We start from the raw sequence: 27,790 nt of genomic DNA on the forward strand, positions 1-27,790 counted from the left end.
TCACTAAGCTTTATGCAGTCCAACTTTTAATCTGCAGATGCACCTAGCAACAAAAAATATCTATAATTTATAACTGTTAGTCTCCATTGTGCATTTATTTAAAATATTTTCATATTCACATATAAAGAAATTGTAGAACTAACAAGATACAACACATTGTTTCTTTTGCTTTAATACAAATAAGGATCAATATTTATTCATTTAAATTTTGAAATCATTAATACACAATGTTGAGATTTCAAGAAATGAGCTTAATTTCTTTTGTTTACTTTATACTTTATGCTAAAACATAATATGATTTATTTTGGGCTTAGGTCAATGCCTGAAAGGGGTCTGCTCACACAGACTGTTGTGTTGCTTTAGAAACAGTCCCTTGTAGAAGGTAGCTGTAAGTTAAAATCTGAAATTGGAAGGAGAGCAAGAGATATTTAATCAAACATAAAGGAACATGGAGAGAAAAATAGCAAGAAAATCAGTTCTTCCTAATTAGGTTAAAAATTCCACCAAATGTTCACTGCTACAAAAGAACAAATAGTATCAAAAAGCATTTTGTATTTGATTGCCTTCTACTTGTTGATTTCCAGAAACATAAATCTTTCTGTTGTTCCACAGCCCCATCAATGCCAGAATATGATTCTGACACCCCTCTGAATGAAACAGAGACCACCATTACAATCATGCTGAAGCCTGCACAGTCTCGTGGTGCACCGGTCAGGTAACTTTTTTTTCTATCCTTGTTTAGTCTCCTTCTTTTTCAAAAATGTCATGACATGTGTCATTCCATATTTCTAGATTATAAAGAGGAAGAATTATAACAAAACAAAGAAAGCAACCATAACACCAGTACTTCAGAGAAAGATACAGAGCAAATATCTCTAAAAATAAAATGCTGAGATTGATGGTGATTGCACCGTTGTGCAAAAGACTATGTTCTCTGGGGCATAAAAATCTGAAAGAATTCCCCAAAGGTTCCTCTGAGAGCTAATTTAGGCATTTTGGTCTCTCTGGATTTCACAGCAGAATGAATGCTAGCATCAAGCTATGTCTGCTAGTATTCATTTTTCCCTATCAAAAAGTTCCACACACAAAATATGCACATAAAAAGTGTAATTAAAAGTTGTGGGCAAAAAGCTGTGAATTAACCTTGAAGAGACACTTAACTTTGAGTTTTGATGAATTGGTCCTTCAAAGCATTGCTATGTAGTTATACCCTGTTTTTGAAAGTTATAGTTGAGAAGCTACCCTTTTTAGTTTTGACCAATTAAAATTATCCACAAATAATTAGTCTGTGACGTGGTCCCTATATGGGGGAGAGAGTCAGAGGAATAGGTGAACTTACACAGTGCCACTCTGAAAGCTATTTAAGGCATCCATAAGATACAACCACTCAGATCTGCTCTGAGTTATATTCCAGTTGTATGGGTGTTTTAGACCTATTGTGGACACAATCTGTTTTGGTTATCAAGAAACGCTGTTAGTCCTTTTTAGGCAAGATGGTTGATAAGTTTGCAATTTCAGAAGATCCAGGAATAAACAGATTATATGGATTTTTTCAGATTGTTTTCTGACTGGGATATAGTACTGAGATAATATTGATCACCTTTGTAGAAGATCTTTAGTAAGTTTACTGGGATGGGGGTTGTGTATCTAACCTGTCCTCTATTCTCTAAGTGGCCTTCAAAACACAGTATCCTTCTGTAGTAGCTTTGAAATGAGGTGCATGATGTTATAGTCCTGTCCACCTCATCAGAACTGACTGTGGGTGATACTCAACAATCAAATTAAATCACAATATTAAAACACCATTATAAAAACAATCATTATAAATGCACACAATCAATATTAAAATAATTAAAAATGAAAATATACAAACCACAAATAGGGGAAAAAACATAGTAACCATATATTACCCACAATAAGGGAGCCACTTTAAAATGTTACCTTGGACCTCCAAACCTGATGACTTAACCAGGTCTTGACAGATTTCATGAACATTAACAAGGATGGAAGCCCTTCATGGCACAGAGTCTGGAAATATGCTTTCTTGGTTGTAGCTTCTGTCTTTTTGAACAACATATCCCACAAGATTTGCCCAGCCTCCAAAACCATCTTGTAGATCTCTATAAGGTTTTTGGTTTTCATCTAGCCATTAAGACCAAACACTGAATAAGCCCACCCTGAAATTATTTGGGAAATACTTGAAGATTGATTGCAGTTTGGCCTCAGTTGTGTTTTATATAGTTTTTATGGGGTTTTTTTGTGATTTCAATCCTATGTAAACCACTTAGGGTCAAAATTTAGAGCTAGACAGCCTTATATGTAAGATGGATGGATGGATGGATGACATTCTTTTTCATCAGCTGGTGACAATTTGAAGAAGAAAGGCAGCAACATTGGAGGACTCAGTCTCTTGCATAACACAAGTTGCACATGTATAATCAGCATTACTACTCACTGATGACAGAAGAGATGCACCAGAGGCAAATAGAAAGCAACAAGGGACAGCAACTGTCATGTCACAGTAGTTTTTTGCAGCCTAAAAGATGGTGAAAGGCACTCTAAATAAGCAATGAAGTCTTTATCTGTTCTAACACCAGGTTATAAAATTAATGGTGTAGCTGCTACAACAACTATTTCTAGTTTCTTAATTGACCTAATACAAAATATTCACTTATCAGTAATAAAGCTCTTATCTTGTTTAACTAATGAAAGGTACACTAATACTTCAGTTGTCAGCTGTAATTCAGTTAACATATATATGTTTTACATCTAAGATGCTGGTTCCAGAATGCCTCTAATAACCTATCCTTCAAATTTTATCTCAGGTCAATATATGCATGTTTATGATTGGTAAATATTGGGAAACCTCTTCTATGACAATAGCCCAAATATTTACAAAATTTCTATATATATCTTCACCCAAAAATTAATTATATATTTTCAACTCATCAGTAATATTATGCATTGGTTGAAATCAATATTTCATTTTAAAATGAGGGAAGATGCTTGTTTGAGATAAGAGGGAGAAAATAAATGAACAAGCTTGGTTGACCTAAAAAAAAGTGCAGAGAAGAGCAACAAAGATTACCAGGGGCCTGGAGGCTAAAACATATGAAGAACAGTTCCAGGAATTGGGTACGTCTAGTTTAATGAAAAGAAGGAATAGGAGTGACATGATAGCAGTGTTCCAATATCTGAGGGACTGCCACAAGGAAGATGCTCCAAAACACCTGAGGACAGGACAAGAAGCAATGGATGGAAACTAATCAAAGAGAGAACCAGCCTATAACTAAGGAGAAATTTCCTGACAGATAGAACAATCAGTGAAATGAAGTTGTGGGTGCTCCAACATTGGAGATTTTTAAGAAGAGATTGGACAACCATTTGTCTGAAATGATATAAGGTTTCCTGCTCAAGCAGGAAAGGTCCCCTTCCAACTCTGTTATTTTGTTATTCTGAACCCAAGTGATTCATTATGTATAAGTCTGTAGGAATTCACATCAAGCACCAGAATATGCATTTCTTATTAAGATAACAGTAGCTTTTCCTATTTAAGAAGATACTCAGTAACATTTAAACATTTCAGATTCTTAATATAAAGGAAGATATTTAATCAAGTGATTATCACTTTCCCAGTGAAATTATCAGATTTAATGTGGATAATTTAACTGTGCCTCAATAAGACCTCATGCAAATCCCACAGGATTCAAACCTCTAAACTGAAGTGTTTATATTAGAAATACTGTTGATATTTCAAATCAGAATTATGTGTGACTCCCAAATTGACTTCCTGTCATATCTACGTAAAACAAAAGCATTTCTTGCTTCTGAGGAATACTTAAAAACAAATGTATTTCCATACTATTCATCCAAGTATTGGCTAAGATGATGGAAAATAATTATTCAATTATTTTGAAATATGAAAGAAGAAAGCTTATTTTATCACTGGACTCTGTCATTTTTATTAAAACTAACATATTATTTTGTGTTTATATTGTGTTTGTTTTTTTCTATTAGCAAACTATATATGGTGAACTATATATGTTGTTGAAGACCAGAACATGCTATATTATATATCATATATCTTTCTTTTCTAATTCTGTTCTATTTTGTGATTTAAATTTTGCTTTTGCTTTTTTTTATTGGACAGTTTTAAAACCAAAAACCAAAATTAAGGTCCCTCCTGTAAATCAATAAGCATCTATTAGAAACCAAGTCTATGTGAAAATCTTTCTGAAAACCTTGTTCCTTTATAGTATCATCTGTAAAAATAATTGAAATGTCAGTGCAGATGTCTTCATACAAATACATACAAACATCCAATATGTGAGGTCTATTACAATGATTGTTTTTTTTCTCACATAAGTAGATTCAATTACAAAGTCAACATGAGCTTTTCCTTTCCCCTGATTTCTCCCCAAATTGGGTTTCACACGCTCTTTCATTAAATCCACTTTCTATTCATTCTGTTGGGAAATCTGTTGATCTGCTAATATTGAAACTGCTAATCTGTACCCTTATTTTCTCCTCCCTTCCTCTCTCCCTCCCTCCCTCCCTTCCTCCCTCTCCTTCCTTCCTTCCTTCCTTCCTTCCTTCCTTCCTTCCTTCCTTCCTTCCTTCCTTCCTTCCTTCCTTCCTTCCTTCCACAAAATGTATGAAACATTCAGAACCCTCCCAGTTTCTCATCATAAAAGCTTAAAGCTTGGTCATGTTTTGTATTCATTGCTTTCCTATGTATACATATGAAGTGATTAAAACAAATTTTCAAAACATTTTTTCTATGTGGATTCTGTCCAAACACATTCAGTTTTAGGTCTCAAAATAGCTCTTGTCCCATTTTGACTTATTCATTCACCTTACATAACAGATTAATATATTTCCCTGGATTGCATTCATGCAGATGAATACAGAAGAGAGATCTTCTAATCCAATCCACTGCTTAAGCAGGAGACCCTATATACCATTTCAAATGGTTGTCCAATCTCTTCTTTAAAACCTTCAGAGATGGAGCACCCACAACTTCTGGAGACAACTCGTTCCACTGACTAATTGTTTTAACAATCAGGAAATTTCTTCTTAGTTCCAGTTGGTTCTCTCATCCATTGCTGTAAATTTTTTTCCCAAAATATATTCTGTCATTTGATTTTTCAACTATAATTATTCACTAGAATGTAACATGCAACTATCATCCAAATATGTCTTTCTATTTTTCATATATAGCCACAATAACTCAGAAAACATCAATTCATACTTTCTGAGACATATTTCAGCCCTTTAATCCTTAATTAAATCCATTCTGTCATTTTACTTCATGTATTCATCAACATCATTCAACATGATCAGGCTTATTACATTCAGCTTATTACATCCTCTACTTTCTCCTACTTTCCAGACATAATTATACCTATTTTTTTTTGTATTTATTCATTTATGTTACTGACCATTTACGCCTCTTATATTTCAAGTCAAAATCTTCCCAATACTGAAAATCTGCTGAAAGATTTATATCTTAGCTGCCAATCATGACTTCGTCTGTTATGATTTGATTTAAAAAAAAAAGCTTTCTTACTAAGAAAGGTGTTCCTTATATTAGCAAACATATTCTTATCCTTCCACATGCAACATTTTTTTCTGATAATAACAATAGCACCATTTTCCTTTGGTAAATAGCCTCAAAATTCAGTTCCCACTAACTAGGAAGTATATGCAGTATACTGTCCTATACAGAGGATGCAACTATCAAATTAATTTAAAAATGAATTATCAAGCTTGTTTTCTATAACAATAATGCAAAGAGGATAGGATATGAATGAGTCTACTAGAATCCACTAGAGTAGAATAGATTTTATAGATAGATGTAAAATTTACCCTCTGATTTTGGTGCGCAAAGAGAAATGATTGTCATGGCATCATGAATCAATCTCTAGAAGCCCATTTCTTGATCACTGGAAAATCTCTAGGCATACATGTGAGAGGTTTTTTTTTCCCTCAGAGTGGAACTTTACTATCCACTTGGATATCGGAGAAGTAGGAAAGTCAGAGTAACCCTAGTTGAAAGTTTATAGTGCTTGTGAGTGTCATGCTGGTCTGCTGAATTGACACTGTTGGAGAGTAGATCATCAGCTGGTATACACAAATGATTAAAAAATAAGAGATTTTTTCTCTGGATACTATGATCTAATATTGTATACAAGTGAAAATACTATTTGCAAAACCAGTATGTTTTTCTATGTACAATATACAGTGTGGTATAAGAAAGAATAGAAGAAAACAAGTTTAGCCTACTATATATACCCACATATAAGCTGAGAATTTCAGTTTCCAGATGTACCCCAAAATTGGATGGGCTTATCTGAGAGTATATGTTGTTTTTGTTAGCTTCATAAAATACCTGTCTATTCTGTATACATTCAAGTATAAACCCATCCGTGAATAACCAGACTCTCACATTTTTAATCAAAATATTTTAGGCAAAATGCACCCCCCTCGATAAGCAGATTCTGAAAATTAAAACATGAAAATTTGAGAGTTGTTGTATTTTCAGGTAGTGAATTTTTTATGGTACTTTGGTTGGCTTATCCGCAGATAGGCTTTTACATCAGTATTTACCTTTAGTTAATTTTCCTCCCTTTCAACTCTTTTTCTGTTTCTTCTCCTGTCTTTATCTCAATTACTTATTCTGGAATGTCTGAAATGTCCAGTTACAGTGATGCAAAACAAAGCCTTTAAATCACAGAATTCCAATGTCTAGAACCTGAATCTCTGTACACACAACAGAGTTCACCCTTCTGGTCTTTCTGTGCTCTCACAAGCTGCTCCTGGATTTTATTCCTAGTCTTTCCTTTCATCTCAAGACTGGACTCTTTGGATTATTTTGCCATTCCACTCCACATTTTTCCAGGTGATTTCCTCATGTCCTACAATATCTAAAATTCCCCCTTCTATTCTCTGCTTTTCCTTACTCGTTTTATATACTACCAGTAAATCCAAGAGGTATACATGGCACACTTCATGTCTATTCTAGTATTTTATCCTTTTCTGCATATGTGTTCTTGGTCTTGCACTAAATCAGTTGTCTTCCCTTAAAAAAATGACATTGGCATAAACCCAACCATTTTTCTCCAGCCAAATGCTTCATCCTGCCCCAGTCATTACTATAGGACAAACTATAGTAGCTATAGATTTAGATTAAATTATGGACCAGATTCAAACTTCAACTGATCTAAGGCATAGTCCACTTAGCACTATATGCAATAATATATTCAAACTATGACTGAAAAGTGTTTCAGCTTAATACTAGCTTTTGTTTCAGCCAAAATTTTGTAGCAAGAATTTCATTAATAGATAGCTGTGGATCAAATATAAAACAAACTTGCTAGATGGAGGAGAGGCAGCAAAGGCTGTAAAAAGCTCCTCCAAAAGTAAATAAAACAAATTTGCAAATTGCTATTCCACACACCATAATGTATTGCAGTAACATCAATATCTTCAAAGTCTTCTGAACATATAATATAGAAGAAGATGGGGATAATTAGTAAAAATATTTTGGGAACAATTATCCTATTTCCATTGTAATAATATCAGTACTAAATGTTCATTTTATGAACATACCTGAATATCAATTTAAGAAACTGTTGAGATTTTTGTATAAACTGATATTGATATTGACTACTACTGAAGCATACAGGAAAGTACTTGATGAAAAAACCATTTATTTTACAACTTTTCATTAATATTGAATACCTGGTTTACTCTGTCTTTGTCTTCAGCAGGGGAAAATATGTATTAACTCTGCAAGAAATAAATAGATCTAGTAAATATATATTAACAGATATACTGAAATGGGAACATAAATGAACACATACACTTAGATTTACTGTTTACTTTGCAAGAAAGATTTCTGGTTTGGAAAATTTATATCCAGATTTTTAATAAAATATTTAGCTACTGTATATATTTGCTAGCCTATATAGGGATATACAGTAGATGAATTGTCCTTATTTCTGAAAATGAGTAATGTGGTTAAGGCTTTTTTGCCATTTGCAGCTTAGTCTAGAATAACCATGCTATTGCATGATCATATGGATATTCTAGAAGGTGTTTCAAAGACAAAATAGCTTCTGAAAGGAGGTGTCATCTCTGATATGGTTTGTGGCAAAACTCTCTTCTCATTCTGTGTCACCTATTGACCATTTACTAGTCCATAGGAATAATTGTCCCAAACTGTCCTCTGTAGGGACTTCCTAATGTTCCTAGTTCCTAACAGTTTTAAAACATCAGTTGCTCAAATCCCATTCATATATGGAGAGTTGGCGGATTTCTCTCATGTATCTTATAGCAATTTTATTTCTATTCTCTCAAATATTTGGACTTCATGTGATCGCTAATTTTGTTAGATCTTTTCATCATTCTGCAGATTATTTGAGCTCACTATCCTGAATAGTATGATTTTATTTGTAAACTTATTTTTCTTTTTGATATTCCTGGCTATAACAGTAATTAATAAATTAATATGAATATCACCTGTGGAACCTCAATATAGATTACTCAGATCTAGTTAATAGCCACATCTCAAATTAGACAAAAATATGATAATTGTATCTTTTTATACCTTATACCAAGCTACCTGGAACAAATTCCTTCTATGCTTTTGACCTAAACACAAAGAAAGAGATGACTAAGTTCCCTTTTTTTTCTGTATATTATTGAGACATTTCAAGACTTAATTATATTACAGGTATATAAATTATGGAAACATGTTAATGCTCTCATGATTAAAATTATAGAGGCTCTAATTGAAAAAAGCATAAACTGAAATGAGGAATTTCTAATTATAGTTTGCTTTGAGATATTAATTTTCCTCCATAATGAATGCATAATTCTTCAAACAAGGAAAGGAGACTAGTGCATTAATGTGTTAACTGAAGATAGATTCAGGGAATTGCCATAAATGCATAGTGAAGATACAAAAGAAACTAATTAGAGTGTAAGTGTAGAACACCAAGAGTTCTTTTGTCTATAGGAACTAGTTAACTAAAAAAAAAAATTACAGTAGGTTTATGTGGATTAGTTTGAATTTTGGGAATATATAGAATATTTTGTAAGTACATCTCATGGGCCTATGATCATTCATGCCTTGGTGACTTCTCAGTTGGACCACTATAATGCACTTTACTTGGGGCTGCCCTTGAAGACCAAAATGTTATAATTTGTTCAAAATGTGTGGTACTGGATGTACTTTAGTTTGCCTATATCATACTGTTGTTGGGCAAGCTGTATTGGGTTCTAGTTTTGTTCTAGTTTCTAGTATAATTCGAGGTGCTAATTATTTAAAACCCTACCTTCACCAGGGCCAAGCTATTTGTGGAACCATTTCTTCCATCAGGTTAGCTAGGTGAGCATACTACAGCCCCTTTCCCTTAAATGCCATTGTCTAGAACAGGGGTGTTAAACTTGCAACATCACATGACATGTCATGACATATTGCAATTTTTTCCCATTGCCAGCAATGGAGTGGGCATGATTTCACCATGATGCCTCCAGCCTGCAGTTTGACACCCTGGTCTAGAAGAACCTAGGAAGCTCCTTTTTCTGGCAAAACATAAAGAGTTGCCTTTTCTTTCAGGTACTAGAATAAGTTGAGGTTGGAGTCTAGAGAGTGTACTGCTCAGTGGATTGGATGCTCTTGATTAAGACACTAGGTTTTGCCTTTTTATTATTCTTATGAACTAGCCAGAATTGAATTTCATAAGACAGCTCTCAATATAAATCCAAATAAATGTGATTGTTTTTAGGTCAGTATTTAAAATGGGATTATAACTGTTATTTAATCCTTTTGATTCTGCATGATTTTTTGCAATAAATACTTGAAATAGTGGCTTTATTTTCAATAATCCTTCTTGAAGAGGATCACCTATAGCTTTACTGTATAGAATGTGGGTTTACATTCAATGATTCCCAGAGTTTTAGTAAGCTGGATCTGTCCTTGTGCTTGTGTTTCTATGTTTCCTTGCATTGTTCATAGTAAACTGATTTATTTGGGAGACAAGAAGTTTCCTGATTTTTAAATGTCCTTAGCAAAATTCTACCAAGTTAATAAAAGGATCTTTGGTAGAAACCAGATTTCAATTACTTTGTTATTCTTGTCATCCAAAATATCCTTTTCAAAAGTAAAATTCAAAGACAAACAAAGTTTTGCAATTCAGCTTTTCTGATAATAGTTTTCGTAGTGATATGTTACAACTGCTGTCACTGGGATATACGATATCTGCAATTTAACATTTGTCAAGATTTATCATCTTTCTCTCAATTTGAACCCATCTCTTTATTTTATGGTCATAGTTCAAGATTTCTATGATTTTTTTAACTTAAGAAAATGAAGTCTGTTACCTTTTCAACTTTTTGCATTGGGTTGGGATTGCCCATTAACATAATTGCTTAACAAGTGGCTGGCTATATAAATTGGGTAATTAAATAAATAATCATTTTTAATATTCACCAGCATACTGGCTTTGGCCTCTCTTCTTTCATCTTCAGCAAGAGATTTTTTTTTTAAAGACTTCCTTATCTCCATCCATCAAAAGATCTCTGGGACTGTTAATATTTCTCCTAGCAATTTTAATTCCATTGTGTATTTCTTTTAGTTCAGGATTTCTTTTGATACAAAGGATTAAAGGGTCATAAAAAAAAGAAGGTGATGTGATAACCTTGGCACACTCAGTTGTTTCATATTCTATATTAAAAACCATACAGAACAGTTTAAATAAAATTTTCATTATCTTGAGCCTAATCTCTAACAGAATTTGGCTCATTGAAATGTGTACACTTAATACTCATTAGATTACAGTTGGAGATTTTCTGACTTTATCTTAAATTTGGCATATACAGCTCTAATTTGTGCATGCAGGATATTTTAAATTCCTGGAGATAATTACAATTAGGGTTTTGATCCTGAATCCAATTAAGAGCGAGGCATTGTTTTAACTTACCAAGGCAGAACAGAAGTAACTAAGAGGTCCCCTTGATTTTCCATCTTTGATAACATAGTTTGGAATCTCAGCACATAGGAAAAGATAATGTGTATAGGGGCTTAAGACAAAAAGAGAGTTTTAAAACATAAAGTACTATATTTTAGAATAGAATAGAGCTGGAAGGGACCTTGGAAGTCCCCTGCTCAAGCAGGAGAACCTATACCATTTCAGACAAGTGACTGTCCAGTCTCTTCTTAAAAACATCCAGTGATGGAACACCCATGATTTCTGAAGGCAAGCTGTTCCACTGGTTAATTGTCTTCATGTTAGGAAGTTTCTCCTTAATTCCAAGCTGCTTCTCTCTTTGATCAGTTTCCAACCATTGTTTCTTGTCCTAGTGCTTTGGAGAATAATTTGACCCCCTCTTCTTTGTGGCAGTCCCTCAGATACTGGGATACTGCTATTTCTTCTTTTCTTTAGATTACCCAAACCTAATCCCTGAACCATTCTTCATATATTTTAATTTCCAACCCCCTGATCATCTTAGTTGCTCTTCTCTGAACTCTTCCCAAAGTCTCAACATCTTTTTTGTAGTATGGTGACCAAAATTGATTGCAGTATTCCAGATGTGATCTTACTAGGATTTTATAAAGTACTAATACTTTATATGATCTTGATTCTATGCCTCTGTTTATGCAACCCAGGATTGTATTAGCTTTTTTGGCTGCTGCTGCACACATGTTCAAGTGATCATCCACTAGGACTCTAAGGTCCCTCTCACAGTTACTGTTTTTGAGCCAGGTTTCGCTTAATCTGTACTTGTACCTTTGGTTTTTCATGCTCAGGTGTTAAACCTTGGTTTTCTCCACATTAAACATAATTCTGTTGGATAGGGCCTGTTATATTTTCAGTTTGGTGAGGCATTGAAGAGGCGAATGGTGCAAACAGCAACTCTTTATTCAGTTAACAACAGAAGCAGCACTAACTGCTGCTTAACCAGTATTTATACAGCTCACCACTAAGTGGTAGCCAATAGAATTGAAGCAATATTTCCTGCTTAAAAGACAAGCTAATTAATATGTAGACAGTCAGTCTGGAGCTCAAGCAGGTGCAGCAGTTTGACCGTTTCCAGAAGTTTCCAGGTAATAAACCTCAATACATAAGAGGGCCCATTGTTCAAGTTTGTCAAGATCTTTTTAGATCCTGAGTTTGTCTTCTGAGGTATTGGCTATTCCTGCCAGTTTAGTGTTATCTGCAAATTTGATGAGTTCCCCTTCTATTCCTTCATTTAAATCATTAATGAAGATATTAAAGATTTTGGTGTCTTCTAATATAAAAATGCCTTGTGGATCAAGCTATATTGAATTAAGATACTGATGCATTTTCAAATTGGAATAAGCAATAAAATACTAAAGAGAAATGTAGTACAGTTGCTACCCCTTGTAGGTTCTGATGAATTCATGTGAAAAACAGGATTGAACTCTATTATGATAGATGCAGGATTTGTGATCATAATTCAGACAGCTATATTTTTTTTCAGAATTCTAGCTGCTACTTAATACATTATTTATGACATTAAATTAATTGGAGAAATTAATGTTTATTGAAGAGTTGCCAAACTCTGCTGAAAAGATATCAAATTCCATTCAACAAGTTTTCCTAAAGTGCATTCCTTAGATAAATTGATTAAAGATAGTGTAAGAGGTAGAAAATTGTCTGCTTTCCCAGACAGATCACAGAGCAAAGAGAACAAATGAGCTAATTCTTTTTTTATTATAAGGCTACATTGACAGAAATTTGCAAGTCTAGTAGTACAAATCTCTTGCTGCCTCTTTTTACATTCTGAGAAGTTAGGGAAGATCTTTTCTTAGTTTCTTTCTCTGATTGTTATGCAGCTGCAGGATTTTCTTCCTCTCTCCCCCACATCTGATTGTTCTCTAGGCAGTATTATTTTCACATACCATTGCAGAAATCATAGGCATGAAATTGTTCCAGATATTGTTCTTGATATCATTGTTTGCTATTTATTTATTTATTTATTTATTTATTTATTTATTTATTTATTTATTTATTTATTTATTTATTTATTTATTTATTTAGCCATCCATCCATCCATCCATCCATCCATCCATCCATCCTATGGCATTCAATGTCAGGGAAATCAGAAAATGCTAGACACAATGCAGACCTGACAGCCTAGATTGCTATTTGCATTTTGTTTAGCACTTGCACTCCCATGCTTAGTGTATCAATGGTGGTGGAAAATTAGCTTTACAGCAGCTAACTAGTGGCACTTGGCTTTTCGTCTCTTCTGGGCTCCTCTGCTAGTCTTGCCTTACCTTGTGTCATGTTGCCTCACATCCAGCCAGGTCCAGTACCAGCTAAAGCTATAATAACACAGGACTCCATTGTACGTGTAAATGCAGCTAGGTTTTCCCACCCAGGTGGTACCCATTTATCTACTTGCAATCTGTTTTTAAACTGCTGGGTGGTCAGGAATCAGAGAATGAGCAATGAGAGCACACTCGGTCTTGTGAAGCCAGGATCGAACTGGCGGAGTGCAGACCATTTCTGGCCAGCAGTTTCAGCATCATTAAGCCACTGGGCCACTGTGTCTCCTTTCATATCATTGTTAATATAGTTGTATAATTTATTAGAAAAAAACTGATGTAACCCAAGCTTTGAAATATAGTCAGCTCTTTATGATTACATGTATTACAATCTATATTTGATGATGATTAACTTTATTCTTAAGTAAAATCAAGATTATTTTTGGATTAAAGAACATACAGATAGGAAAGTGGGTGTGTATATGTGTGTTTTTCTTCCTTAGCAAAATAATGAAGAAAATCTATTGCTGTTATTTCTAAACAATTCTATAACTTGGAATGAAAAATGTGGCTGTTTTTCCTGTGTTTAAATTGTTTCCAGTATGCACATAATTTCAAAATTTTTCAATAATGCTGTATGATTAATTAAACTTATTTCTTGGAAGTACCAGACATCCACTGAATGTTAAACATTTACAAAATATGTTGATGATGCCTTGAAAGGGACATGAGTTAATCCTTCAGTCTGTGTAAATTTCACATACTGTATAAATTGGTTGAATTTAAAGGTTATCATTCTGTAGTATTTGTTATACTAGTAAGCCAAGACAAATTCAGTACCAATTTAAGGTAAATTGGCAGATACTTATTATGAAGTATGAAAATGTGTTGTTATATTTGAATTTCATAATAAACAGGAGGCAGTACATGGCTGACTTTGTCTGAAATTAGAAACTAAGTAAATCAGTCCCGTTAGTAGTTGGATGGGAGACAGAATATCGGAATTATAAACTAACCTTGGAAGTAAAAAAAAACATCCAAGAAGAAAGCAGTAGCAAATTACTGCTTTGCCAAACAGGTACATAAATAGTTTGTGAAATCACTAGAAGTCAAGCATAATTCTAAGAAATTTGTATTTGTGTGTGTCATAAACATGACCCTTGCTGCTACACAGAAGCTGGCCCTGAATTCAATGAGCCAATTCCCCATGAGATCTCCCAATAGGATCCCATTGAACTCATTTATAATTGGAAATAATCCTGCTGACAAATGTTTTAGCTGGGATGCTCCAAGGAACAATGTTCTCCCTTCCAAGGCATTCAAAAAGAAAAAAGAAAACCTCTCACCTCTCTTACGAGCTTTCTACAGCTGTTACATACATCATTAAGAAAGGATATGTTAAAACACTTGGACATTAAAGCACAGGTATAATCACTTTAAGTAACACTGTGCTATTGAATCAATGGAATTAATCTTCCATTGTCCTGGAATAAGGCTCACTCAGAATTAATAAGCTGTCTTTTCTCACACAAATAGATGGAGGAATTCCCTCAAAGGTAAACTACTTTTCAAAAGCACAGTATTTAAAGAAATGTTCTTGCTCTGTCTCTTGGAAAAAAATTCTCATTGCACAACACAACAAAACAAAACCATGTAGAGCTATTGTTCTTCACTTTCTCTTCTTGGGTGTTTGATTCCTCCTCTTAGATCAGATCTCCAATCTGCTTCTCTTCTTAGTTTCTTCCTGGCTCTTCAAACTTTGATTCTCCCCCAGGCAGTTTCCAGTGCAATTTCTTTACTGATGAAATCACCCTACCTTCCTCTTTGCATGTTGGTTTATCTGCCAAGTGATGCTCCTGAATCCTTTGTATCCTCAAACTATCCTTCTTAGCAGCAGGGAATGGAATACCAATACCAATACCATCTCTCTCTCTCTCTCTCTCTCTCTCTCTCTCTCTCTCTCTCTCTCTCTCTCTCTCTCTCTCTCTCTCTCTCTCTCTGTCTCTCTCTGTGTGTGTGTGTGTGTGTGTGTGTGTGTGTCATTAAAGAGGACAATCAATAAACGAGGACTACTTGTATTTTTCCAATTCTTACGTTCAATTTCTTGCCATTCTACTTTGAGGACAGACCCACTGCCCAGACTTTAGGGCTTGGTAAATTGTATCCTGGGGACCAGGAGGTGTAATAATAAGGTATTGTGATTATAGTTTTTATAATCCTGTACCTTACCTGACTCTTTAATCTTTTTCTAACTTGGCTTCTCAACCATGTCAATCATTCAATTTACTGCAATCAAAGTAGTTCTGTTAAAGGTTTCAATGTAATTTCACAAGTTATAAATTCATGTAGGGATGTAGATTTTGCTGCAGCTCCAAAATGTTTAATTGTACCACGATAAACCTTCAGTTTTTGTTCATTCAACAACTGAAGGAGGATTCAATTGAATGTGCTTGTAAGGCTTTCAGAATTCAACAAAACTTTGCTGTTCCTTTTCTTTCTGTTCCTCATTCCAATTTATTTGGGTCATTATTTGGACTTAAAGTATGGAAAACAGTTGGCAGGAGTATCTGAAAATGGAATTAAAAAGGTCATCATAGCCCCAATTCACACTGTGAAGCCACATATTTGATCTGGTTTTTATCTCACTGCAAGTAGTGTGCAAGCTAAAGATGAAAGACATCAACTTCAGTCATTTGTCATGGTCAGATCACTATCTGGTCACTTTGGGACTCACAGCTACCACTGTCCTTCTTAGAGAATGCAGGGCCATTAAGATAATTTATCCCAGGCACCTTATGGATCCAATTAGTTTCCACCATACACTTGGGAAATTTCTCAGTGATCTAGTAGACAGCTGTGTGAGTCCTTAGCTGAGTTCTATAGCAGGGAGACAGCAAAAGTGCTCAACAGGAGTACTGCCAAGTGACAATTCAGTTCAGGCTGACATCATAGCAGTAAAATTATAATACTTCACTTATTATTACATTTGTAGAATGCTGGTCAGCAGTGTTATTTAGTGCAACTCTTGGGATTTTTCTATAGTACTGTAAATGCAGACACTTGGACTCTCTACCTGATATCCATTTTTTTTATTGCTAATACTCTTCTGAATTAAATTGTTTTTCTTACCAAAAGGTTTTTTGTTCCTATCCCATTAAGTGTTCCTGGTCTTTTTCAGTGTCTACCAGCTTGTTGTAAAAGAAGAACGGCCACAGAAATCACGAAGAGCTGCAGACATCATTGAATGTTTCTCTGTTCCAGTGAGCTACAAAAATGCTTCAAGTCTTGACTCCCCCCATTACTTTGCAGCTGAGTTGAAGCCAGTCAATCTTCCAGTTACACAGCCTTTCACAGTGGGAGACAACAAAACCTACAATGGCTATTGGAATGCTCCACTTTCACCATTGAAAAGCTACAGCATTTACTTTCAGGCTCTTAGTAAAGCAAATGGGGTAAGTGTATCATGAACAAAATTTAACAATAAATCCCCTGGATCTTTTTAAAAAACAAGTTTGCCAAACCATGGGATTGTTTTAATATTTGAAAGTAAGCTTGTTGTATTATGACAAGTATACCCAAAGTGTATAACACATTTGCTTGAAGTTGGAAGAATTAAAGTGATTGTCACTTTAATGTTCATTGCAACATATATATTAGCTTGTTTGCAGTAGAAAACCAAGTAGGAAACTTGAGCAAGAACTCTTTAATGTGAGAGAAAAAAGATTCCTCCTACCCGCCTCTATAATCCTGCTCAAAATCTCTGGGAGGGAGACAGACTACATTTTCTGTCTTTCAGTGAACTACAGAGTAAACCAAAAATGCACAGGAGAGATTTCCCAGGGGTACCATTGTTGGAGGAAGGTGAAAATCTCCACTCAAATTTTCTGTAAAGGCTAGGGAGAAGGAAGGATACACATATGTGTGTAATTGTTATTTATATTCTTGTTTGAAGACCTGCATCCTCCAACTCATAAGTAATGACAGCTCAAGAGCTGATATAATTCCAAATCATGCAGATATACAAAAAACAAAACAAGTTTACACTTCATTCTGTAATTATTTAATAAGAGGTGCCAGTCCAAACTGCTTCCAGCTATCCGTTTTCCTCCCATCAACTTCATTTTATAAATATTGCTTGGCATAGAAATGGTGCATTAAAAACCCCTCTTTATTTGATAGTACTGTAAATCTAACCTGTTTTTCCTAGTAAATAGTATCTCCTATTTTCCACACAATTTCAGATTAGCGTCTTTTAATGAGATTTGTATCTATCTATTTATCAATGCTTGGCTGTTCCTCTTCCCATGGTATTTTAATTAAATATGAATTGGTCACAGTAAAAATGAAATTTCAATGTTGATTTTGTCTTCAGGAGAAACATTTACATCAGGTAGTATAAACAGAATGGTTTAATTGGATAAAAATTATAATCTCACCTCTGTATTCATTTCTAATTATTGCTTTCTGTCCTTGATAACATTCTTGGATTTTCTTCTGTGGTTGGAGGGCAGAATTCAGAATATTAAGGCACCCTCAACAACCATAGAGAACATTCTCAGAAAAAAAAATTAAATAAAACTGTGTGAGAAAAGGCAAAATATAGATGCTTAATGTTTTAAATAAATCAATCAGAATTAAATGCATATATTAATAACTGCTGAAACCTTGTAAGATTATCAAATCTTGCGAGATTGTTATGTTTACATCTAAAATATTGGTCATAAAAGCTGAGCTTTTGAGAAATGCTAATGGTGAGATTGTCAAAAACTTACATCCCTGAATTCCACCCACTTGGGGTTGTGGAATTTAAATAAGGTACCAGGGCTGCATATGTCTACTCTGTCAACATTCCTGTGCATTGTTGCACAATCTCATTGAATCAGGAACAAGATGTATTTTCTCTATACAAATCTTTGCTTTTTTCCTTCTTTACACCCAACTCTGACACATTTCATTTAAGCATCTGGCTTTTGACAAGTCCATAAAGTGAAAAATCACACATTCCAGTAAACAGGTGGTTTCTATTATATAATGAAACAATATGATGTACAATAATACTGGTCTCACCGGATGTAGAATCATGTGTTTAGCTTATCCCACCAGAAAATATATTTGTTATAATATTGTTCTATTATTTTTAGAATTATTATTAAAATATAAGATGAAAATTGTAACTATATAATGCTATATTAATGCTTGCAAAATGTGCACAAAATAACCATATTGATTGAACCCTATTATGTACAATAATTTATACAAGCAAAATATGCACAAAATAGCCACATTAATAAAGTTCTTTTATATACAATAATTTATTCAAAATCTGGTGTTTGGAGACACATGTTTTACAGTGTAAAACAGAGGAAGAAACATCATTTGTAGTTTATTACCACCCATCAAATCTTTCTTTTTCAGAACCATAAAGACAAATTGCAAGGTACAACTGGATTATATATCATTTGGGTATGAATTATGTGTTCTTAAATTATGATAAACATATTTTTGAACAAAAGGCATCTAGATGAGTATAAATCAAATCTATATGGTTTGCAAAATTTTCCTCTATTTTTATATTCTAACAATTTTCTGAAAAAGAAAGGAAGGAAGGAAGGAAGGAAGGAAGGAAGGAAGGAAGGAAGGAAGGAAGGAAGGAAGGAAGGAAGGAAGGAAAAGAAATGATTTGTAACTGTCCCTAACACTCTTCTATAGAGCTTAATTTTTTTTCAAGTTTTATATTCTTATGCTAGGTATACCTTTTTTCAAATATGCATTTCCTTCTATATATTTGTAAACGTGTGTGACTAGAGCGTGATGAACACTAGAAGACTCTGTTTATGCCAGTGTATTTTTGTCCTTTTTGCAGATTGCACCATTTCCCTTTCACTAATGTGCCTATTGAATTTAATTTATATCCCCAATCTATTCCCTGACAATGGCACTCAGGTTTTATGCACAGTGGTATCAATTTGCATTTATTAGGGCTGAATACTCTTCAAAAGTGATTTGAAGTGCTTTAAGTCTCATGCAGAAATAGCATTTCTTTGCTGTAGATTAAAGCAATCTGATCTTGTTTCAGGTTTCCATATAAGCATGAAAAAAGTGATACCCTTTAAGGAATTCATCATCAAAGTTCGGGTGACTCTTGAAGCAATAGGAATCTGAAAAATATCATGTTCCTTTAAATGAATAGTAGATGAGAAGTGTATGCTTACATTCAGGTTAGGTCCAAGGTACTTCCATTTTCACTGTGTGCATAGCCCTATATTTATTATTCTAGCATAGATATTCCAGAAATATTCTTTATGTATGACTCTAGCTGTAGGGTATTGTTCCTTCTTAAATGCTTCATAAAGAAACAATCTGATGTCCTTTCATATTCTGTAATTTGCAGGAAATCAAAATAAATTGTGTCCGGCTAGCCACCAAAGGTATGTTCAAGATATTTTTCTCCTCTTTAAATTATAGAAACAAATTTCTTCAGGGATGTAAAGCACAAGCACTTTAAGATGCCCCTGGATGTTTCTTTCTTTTGTTACCAGAGAATAACAAGGCTGTTTTTCTAAAAAAATATATAGTTATTGTCTTTTACACAATACCATATAGTGGAATATCCATACGTTGATTTAAACCAGAAAAACCATTGTTGTTGTTTTTTCAAAAAAGATCTCTTTTCTCTACTTTCCTCTACTTCCTCTACTTTCTTTCAAATAATTCTTATGCTTTTAAGAATACCATGCTCCAGGCAGAGCTTTCAGTTTTGATAATGATATGGAAGTGATAATCAAGCTGGTAAATAGAATTCAAAAGAGAGTGCATGCCTTGATTTCCAATGAGAGTGTTTTCACAATATCTAAAAGTTCAGTCTTGATTTGTACAAGTTCTGCTGATGTGTCTCCAGGGTCCTTGACAAGAATGACTTCAAATTAATGGTAATTTAAGATGAGAAATCAAACCATTGGCCACATACTAATGTCTAGCTTAATCTAAACAGAATAGCGGTGATTTGTTAAAATAAATTTGACACCCCTCAATCTAAATGACAGAGATGTATTCCTGTGGAAAGGCATGAATCAAGCAGGTAGTTTTGCCAGCAAAGGTCTCAATAGAACAATTTATTTGTAACAAAAACTAAAAGCAGAGAATTCTTGTCTGCCAAATCTCTTTCCTCAGTAAAAATGTCCTTGAACACAGTTGCAGAAATGTGGAAAATGTGCATATTTTAAAACTGTATTACAATCAGTTTAATATAGACGTTTTTCCCCCAAATTTCATTTTGGTACCAAGCTGAATAATAGAATTATTATTGTTCAATTTATGTCAATGCCTATTTTCTCATGTTATGGTTTTATTTTTCCTGTAGCTTCTATTGCAATTTTATGTGAAATCTAATGATCCCTGTCAAGATATAAAATTCACTGAATATTAGCACAGTATTTAAATATTTGGGGAAATATCTTCTTACTGTACAAAAATTAAGGAATAGGAATAAGACAAGTAGCTATCTATATATTTAGTGATTTAAAACAATGTTCCTGAAATAACAAAACTGTTATCAATGGCGCCATGAATATCTTCACTGGTCTCTTATTTTAGAGGAAATAACTAGAGCATTTTAAGTCAATAAAGGAGTTCATCATAACATTTAAACTTTATTTATAGGTAGTCTTATCCTACACAATATATTTTTCATATTGACAATAAAGTTTATCGGTTTTTCTTCAATGGCTATAATTACAACATCAAAGGGTTGATTTGGTAACCACAATTCCATTCTCTGTTTCCATGATCCTGACTTTGTTTTGTCTTTACACCATGATTTACACACTTATCCTTCTGTTTTTGATATCACAGAATACTAACTAGCCACAAAATGAAAAAAGTCAGAACAATTCATTATTATACTGTTTTCATCAGCAAAAGTTATCTTCTACTGAAGTTCATGACCATGAAATGCCTTCATGATACAAATTAAGGCATAATACATTTGTTTAGTTTCAGCTTAAAACAGTGGGATTTCTAAAATCAGGTTTGTGGTTTAGCATTATGTGTGAACCCATCCACTATGACTCATTCAGCATATTTTAGTTAAATCAAAGCATTGATAAGCCTGTGATGATCCCAGAGTTTAATCACTGGATTATATCTGAATGTAATATTCCTATGTATTATATCTCCTGCTTAAAAAGGAAGGGAATTGGTAAAGGTCTTGAAACATTAATGCAGAAATACCTGTCTGAAAACCATACTGTGTATCAGCAATGCAAGGAAATTTTTCTGCAACTAAAGAATTACATTAAAATTACATCAAAAATCCTTTTAAAAAGTGACTCATATTAAATTGGAGTCAGAGGGGAAAATATTAATTCTTCAGACTTGTCATCCAAAGGCCTTCCCTACTAATTGACAAAAAAAAAAAAATAAGGATAGTAAAAGAAGGAAAATATTTTCAGGGTGATGGAGTTTTAAAGACTGAAAGTTCTGACAGGAATATAGTTTAGCATTTTCCCCAGCTTCTCTCCCGAGCTTTGGGGGGGGGTGGGGGATGGGGTCCTACATGTGTATTTAGAAAAGAAAACCAAAACAATGTGAATTTGTAGAATTTATAGCTGATAAGGCTTGCACCAGCTTGCGTGAGAATAGTCTATTAAAACTTGCTTCCATGTTGCTAAGATAAAGCAAGGAGCAAAAAATCCAAAGCAGGCTTTGAGACATGGCTAAACAAAAGGTGATTGACAAATAGTTTCCTACCAGCAGGTGACTTCCAGTGTGATGTGCAATCATGTATCCATGTACCCATAGCCTTTAGGGTATTTATAGAAGTTTATGTAATGGTGAAATTTATTTTATTTCTAGATTTTTAAATTGAAAAACTATTTTAATTTAATGTTATTTAATGCACAGAAAAAAATAAAATATGTTAAGGAAAATGGCAAGAGGACAAATAAAATAAAATAAAATCGTGCTGTAGATAACCAAGAGTTATAGAAAAAAAATAGAAAACCTAAACATGACCTAGACAAAAAGAAATGCTATGGCCAACTCAGAAAGTATGATAAAGCTCTATATACATTTATCATTCACATATTATTTTAGGTGGTTATAGTTTGGTGAAGTTTGAGAACCCTAAAACTTCAGTTAATTTCTCAATTGTTTAATAATTCATCCCAAGAAATTTTGATTCTTTACTTTCTCTTTAATGCCTGGAAGTAGACTCAAATTGATGATGTCTTGCCTTATAAAACACTAAATTTAGCTATGATGGAAAAGAAGAAAATGTAGGTAATAATCTGGCAATACCAGGGGTTAGTAGAATAGAAGACAAAAAATTTGAAAAGATTTTCAAGATTTGAAAATCAAAGTTGAAGGATTATAGCATAAATCAGCCACTACCACTACCAAAAAATTGGAACTTAAAAAATCTGCGTATTGACAAAATTTGCATCTATCAGTCACAAAAGGCCACATTCACACATATTACTACACTGATACATTATGGCATTCTAGGTTGTTGGGAAGAGTTTGGTGCATGTGATCTTTAGAGCTAAACAGCTTCCATATTTCTACATGATGCTTCTACTCAGAAACTGTCAAGAATGCAACATCATGAGCAGTTATGGATATCCAGAGGTACTACCCCACATTTCCCAGAAACTGGACAAGAGCAAAATGAGGGAAGTTGGTTTAAGTAACTATCAGGAAAGATAAGTCTAAGTGCTATTGCTATTTACATGTCCTCCCATGTAATACTTCTGATAAGTGATTTGAAGGGATTACCAAGAGTTTCCATGTGCATTTCAAGATGCTTGCTACCATCTATCATAAACTTCATGTCATAGAGTCAGATTATTTAAAGCAGAGGTCCCTCTGGATTGGCATCCCGGAGGGAAAATAGGAAGCAGGCAAATTTACATGGAGCCATGCACACCCATGCAACACTTAAGCAGCGCTAGTGCCCATGCACACTTGCAAATGGGGCTAGTAGCATCCACATGCATTTGCAAACAGGGCCACTAGCACTTGCGTGATACTCACAGTGGTGCTAGCATGAGTGGAGGAAGTGCATGCACTGTCCAGCCATTTCCATGGCCCGGTGTCCAATAGGCTACAGACGAATAGTGGGCTGTGGCCCACAGGTTGGAACTCTTGATTTAAAGGACCATCTTTTCCCTGTCATATCTGCTTGTCCTACAAACCTGATCAAGTGCATATATTTTGCATCCCATCCTTTAGTCAATGCTATCTAATAGGACCTTGTATGCTTTCTTTATTGTAGTGTCTACCCTTTGGAGTAGCATTACCCCATAGATTTTTAGACTGTCCCTATTATGTAAGGTTTCAGATTATCTCTGAAAACCTGACCTTCATATAAACTACAACCATTTTTATGCAGGTTCCTAGCTTATGTGGAAGTCAGTGAACTGTACTTGTGAAGGCTTTCAATCTATGGGTAATGATGCTATACATGTAGCAGGAATCTCTTGAGTTATATCTGTGGAGATGGAGTTTGCCTGAAGTAAAACATGTGAATAGAAATTAAGACAAAATTGCTTGAGATGCAGTCATGTGACCATAGGAGGGGGACAGTTGTTGAAACTTTGACACAGGGTTGAAAGTACCTCTAGGCAGATTGGTCATAACTTCAAAAAGTCACTAAGTAATTGATCATAAATTGATGACTACTTTTACCTTGGGACATTGCAACTATCATAAATAACTACTAGTTATTAAGTGCTCAAATTTTGATCACATGACCATGGGAATGCTGTGATGGTCATAATGAGCAATGAGATGCTCTCTCTCAACCCAACCTACCTCACAGAATAGTTGTTTTGGGGAAAATAGGAGGAGTTATTGCCATCTTGAGTTATTTATAAAAATAATAAAGATGGGATACAAATAAATAAATAAACAAAATAAGTGTGAGGATCAGTCATAAGTCACTTTTATCAGCATCATAGTAACTTTGATTGCTAAACAAATGGACTACTTGTGCCTTTTGCATATTCTGCTCTTTTCTGAGGTAGTGAAATAACTTCTTCCCATTTATAATGTACTTGCCCAAAAACTGCTTCTCCAAAAGTAGTCTATTCTTTCTCTCATTTCTTTTTGCATATGTTCTACCATTCCTGAATAACCTGGGAAGTCTTGTAGTCTTCATGTATGGGTTAGCATTTCCAATTTTAACCAACATTAATTACAAATGCCTCCAAAATGAAATATTAGAAGCTTGTGTAAAGTTTCAAGACATATTATATTACACTTAGTGACAAGAGTATCTACCATAAAACAATGAATTGGTGAACACCTAAAGGCAAAGAAAGTCATCACCAAAAGCCAACATGAGTTTGTCAAAAACATATGGTGCCAGACAAATCTTATTGCATTCTTTGACAAAGTGACAAAATTAGTGGACAAGAGGAATGCTGTGGATATAATTTACTTGGACTTCAGTAAGACATTTGATAAAGTATACCACAACCTACTACTGGATAAGATGTGGGTTAGACAGTATCCTGCCCACGCAGATTGAATGCTTCCCTCTCCATGTGAGAGAGGCAGTATTTACTCAAATGAACAGATCAAAGAAGATTACTTTAATTCACAGGTATTCTAAATCAGTAACTCACGATTTACAACTGAAATTCTTCCGGAATACAATAGTAACCCAATTCATTAGGTAAAAAGTTAATGGCTTTTCCATCCTGTATATAAATCACAAAGTGTATTATGGCTCACATGGTATATTATGGCTGCTTCTAAGCCATGAGGCTGGATGATATGAAATAGCACAAAGCCAGGAAATACAGTCATAAACTTAGAAACTCCTCCCACTTAATTGAATAAGCTACATTACCTATAAGCCATCTCTTAAAGAAACAGCGTTTAACCCTATAAATGCCAAACATTCTAACATACAGATCTATATTCTCTGGCCAGGGATATACTGGTCCAGCACAGACAGCAGCAACATCAGATGGATTCGAATTGGCTGACCAACCACACTCAAAGTGTAGTCTTCAATGGAACTGCAACTACATGGAGGGAAATATGCAGTGGGATACCCCAAGGCTCTGTTTTGGGCCCAGTGCTCTTCAATATCTTCATCAATGATTTCGATGAGGGATAGGTGGGGAACTTATCAAATTTTCAGATGACACCATCTGAAAACTGGGAGGAATAGCCAACACTCCAGAAGAAAGGCTTAAGATACAGAAGGATCTTGACAGACTTGAACATTGGGCACTATCTAACAAAATGAAATTCAATGGTGAAAAAAGTAAGGTTCTACATTTAGGAAAGAAAAACCAAATGCATAGGTACAGTATAGGTGGTACCTCGCTCAGTAGTAATAGCTGAAAGAGGGATCTCAGAGTCCTAGGGAACAATCACTTAAATATGAGCCAACAGTGTGCTGCAGCTGCCAAAAAAGCCAACACAGTTCTAGGCTGCATTAACAGAGGGATAGAATCAAGATCACATGAAGTGTTAATGTAAGTGTATTAACACACTTACCAAAATGTGTGCTCTGGTAAGATCACACTTGGAATTGTGCATCCAGTTTTTGTCAACACAATGTAAAAAAGATGTGGACACTCTAGAGAGATTGCAGAGAAGAGCAATAAAAATGATCAGGGGACTGGAAGCTAAAACATATAAAGAACGGTTGCTGGATTTGGGTATGTCTAGTTTAATAAAAAGAAGGACTAGGGGTGACTTGACAGCAGTGTTCCAATATCTCAGGAGTTGCCACAAAGAAGAGGAAGTCAAGCTATTCTCAAAGCACCTGAAAGCAGGACAAGAAGCAATGGATGGAAACTAATCAAAGAGAGAAGCAACCTAGAACTAAGGAGAAATTTCCTGACAGTTAGAACAATTAATCAGTAGAACAACTTGCCTGCAGAAGTTGTGAATGCTCCAGCACTGGAAGTTTTTAAGAAGAGATTGGACAACCATTTGTCCAATGGTATAGGGTTTCCTGCCTAAGCAGGGAGCTGGACTAGAAGACCTCCAGGATCCCTTCCAACTCTTATTCTAATTCTAAAAAACCCATAATAATTGCTAAAGAATGTAGAAATCAAATGAAAATTAATTCTTTTTCATTTCAGGAGTTTGGGTGAAAAAAAAGATGAAATTTCCTAATCTGAAATTAAATAAGGTGGGCTGAGCTGAAACAATTTCAAGAGGGGGGAAAAGAAAGAAAGATGATATTTAATATCAGCATCTGAAAGGTAACTTGTTACCTTACCAATTTCCATTTTGTCAGTGTAGGACTCTTTCAAATAATCTTAATCAAATAATCTGCAAGCAAGATGAATTCATTATGAATTTTTTTTTTAAAAAAAAGTATGCATGTGGGTTTCCCATTGTACAATGCAATCCCTGTTTAATTTAGAAGGAAACTGTCTAACAGGACTTTTTGCCATTTCTATGTTTCTGGAACTTTATAAATAATAAAAAAGAAGAAAACATTGATAAAGAAATTTATTCTTTTTTCCATAATCATTTGGAAATCAACTCATGACTGCTTATCCCAAAACTGAACTATTCACCCCATAAAAAAATGGGGGATGGATATTTTGGTGAGGCCTTGAATAAAGCAAGAATTGTCTCCTAAATTATTCCAAAGGTTAGTGACCACAACCGAGACTGGCAACTCTGTTGTTAAGGCAAGGAGTTGTCAGTAAAGGCACAACTGTGGTTACAATCTTACTTCAGGTTTCCTTTGCTTTACAGACCTGTGAAGATTGTTAATGAGAGGATTGGTTCTAAAATTACTTTTTCATCGTCATAATTGCAAACAATCAGTAAATGAGGCAGTTGTACCTTTTATGTGTATGTGTGTACTTATAAATTTAACAAACGTCCAAATAATTTTCTTCTCAGTGTATGCCTCTGATATTTATATGCAATAGATCCTGTTTTATTTCAAACAGTGAATTTCCTGAATTTATTATAATGTTTAGTATATTAGAAACATACATGCATACAATATGATTGATCTATTCATCTGTACTGCTGCGCTACTCTACATATCACTCAAATGAATATAAAACTGCTATCTTCCTTTTTTTTCTTTATTAGTAGTACAATCTGTTTTGTGCCTTTAGTCTTTTTCATACTTGAACTTGTATCCATGACAAACTAGTTATGTTTAAATGAGAAAGAGGTGGGACTTTATCCAAGGTAAAAGAAAAAAAAAATAGTGAACATGTTTATCAATCTTAATGTGCATCATTAGTAAAACAGGCATTCCTTTCAAATAAGATAATAATTAAGCCTCAATTTATTTCTTCTCTGTTACAGAATTTTAATTGAAAAAAAATCTGTTATTGCGTCTTTAGTTTCTTTAATGACATCCTGTAAATTTGATATTCTTTAATCTGGTATGGGTTTCTTTTTTTTTTTCTTGTAAATTGATTTTTTTCTCTCTTCTCCCCGAACAATATCTGTTAGCATTAACACTTTATTTGTGAAAATTGCATTAGCTTG

General features: G+C 34.2%; 1 protein-coding gene across 5 annotated transcripts in view; it reads left to right on the forward strand.

Annotated features, from left to right (window-relative positions):
• The window catches only part of PTPRT (protein tyrosine phosphatase receptor type T), a 704,411-nt gene that overhangs the window by 550,529 nt on the left and 126,092 nt on the right, over positions 1-27,790 (forward strand). For all 5 annotated transcript variants that reach the window (XM_039323711.1, XM_039323714.1, XM_039323712.1 and 2 more), the window contains 3 exons: positions 613-715; positions 16,479-16,752; positions 19,692-19,728. In XM_039323711.1, the coding sequence (XP_039179645.1) occupies positions 613-715; positions 16,479-16,752; positions 19,692-19,728 (414 nt within the window). The remainder of the gene's footprint in view (positions 1-612; positions 716-16,478; positions 16,753-19,691; positions 19,729-27,790) is intronic.

The sequence above is a fragment of the Crotalus tigris genome, unplaced genomic scaffold, assembly GCF_016545835.1.
Source record: "Crotalus tigris isolate CLP2741 ecotype Arizona unplaced genomic scaffold, ASM1654583v1 scf7180000024281.4978605, whole genome shotgun sequence".
Classification (NCBI taxonomy): Eukaryota; Metazoa; Chordata; class Lepidosauria; order Squamata; family Viperidae; genus Crotalus; species Crotalus tigris.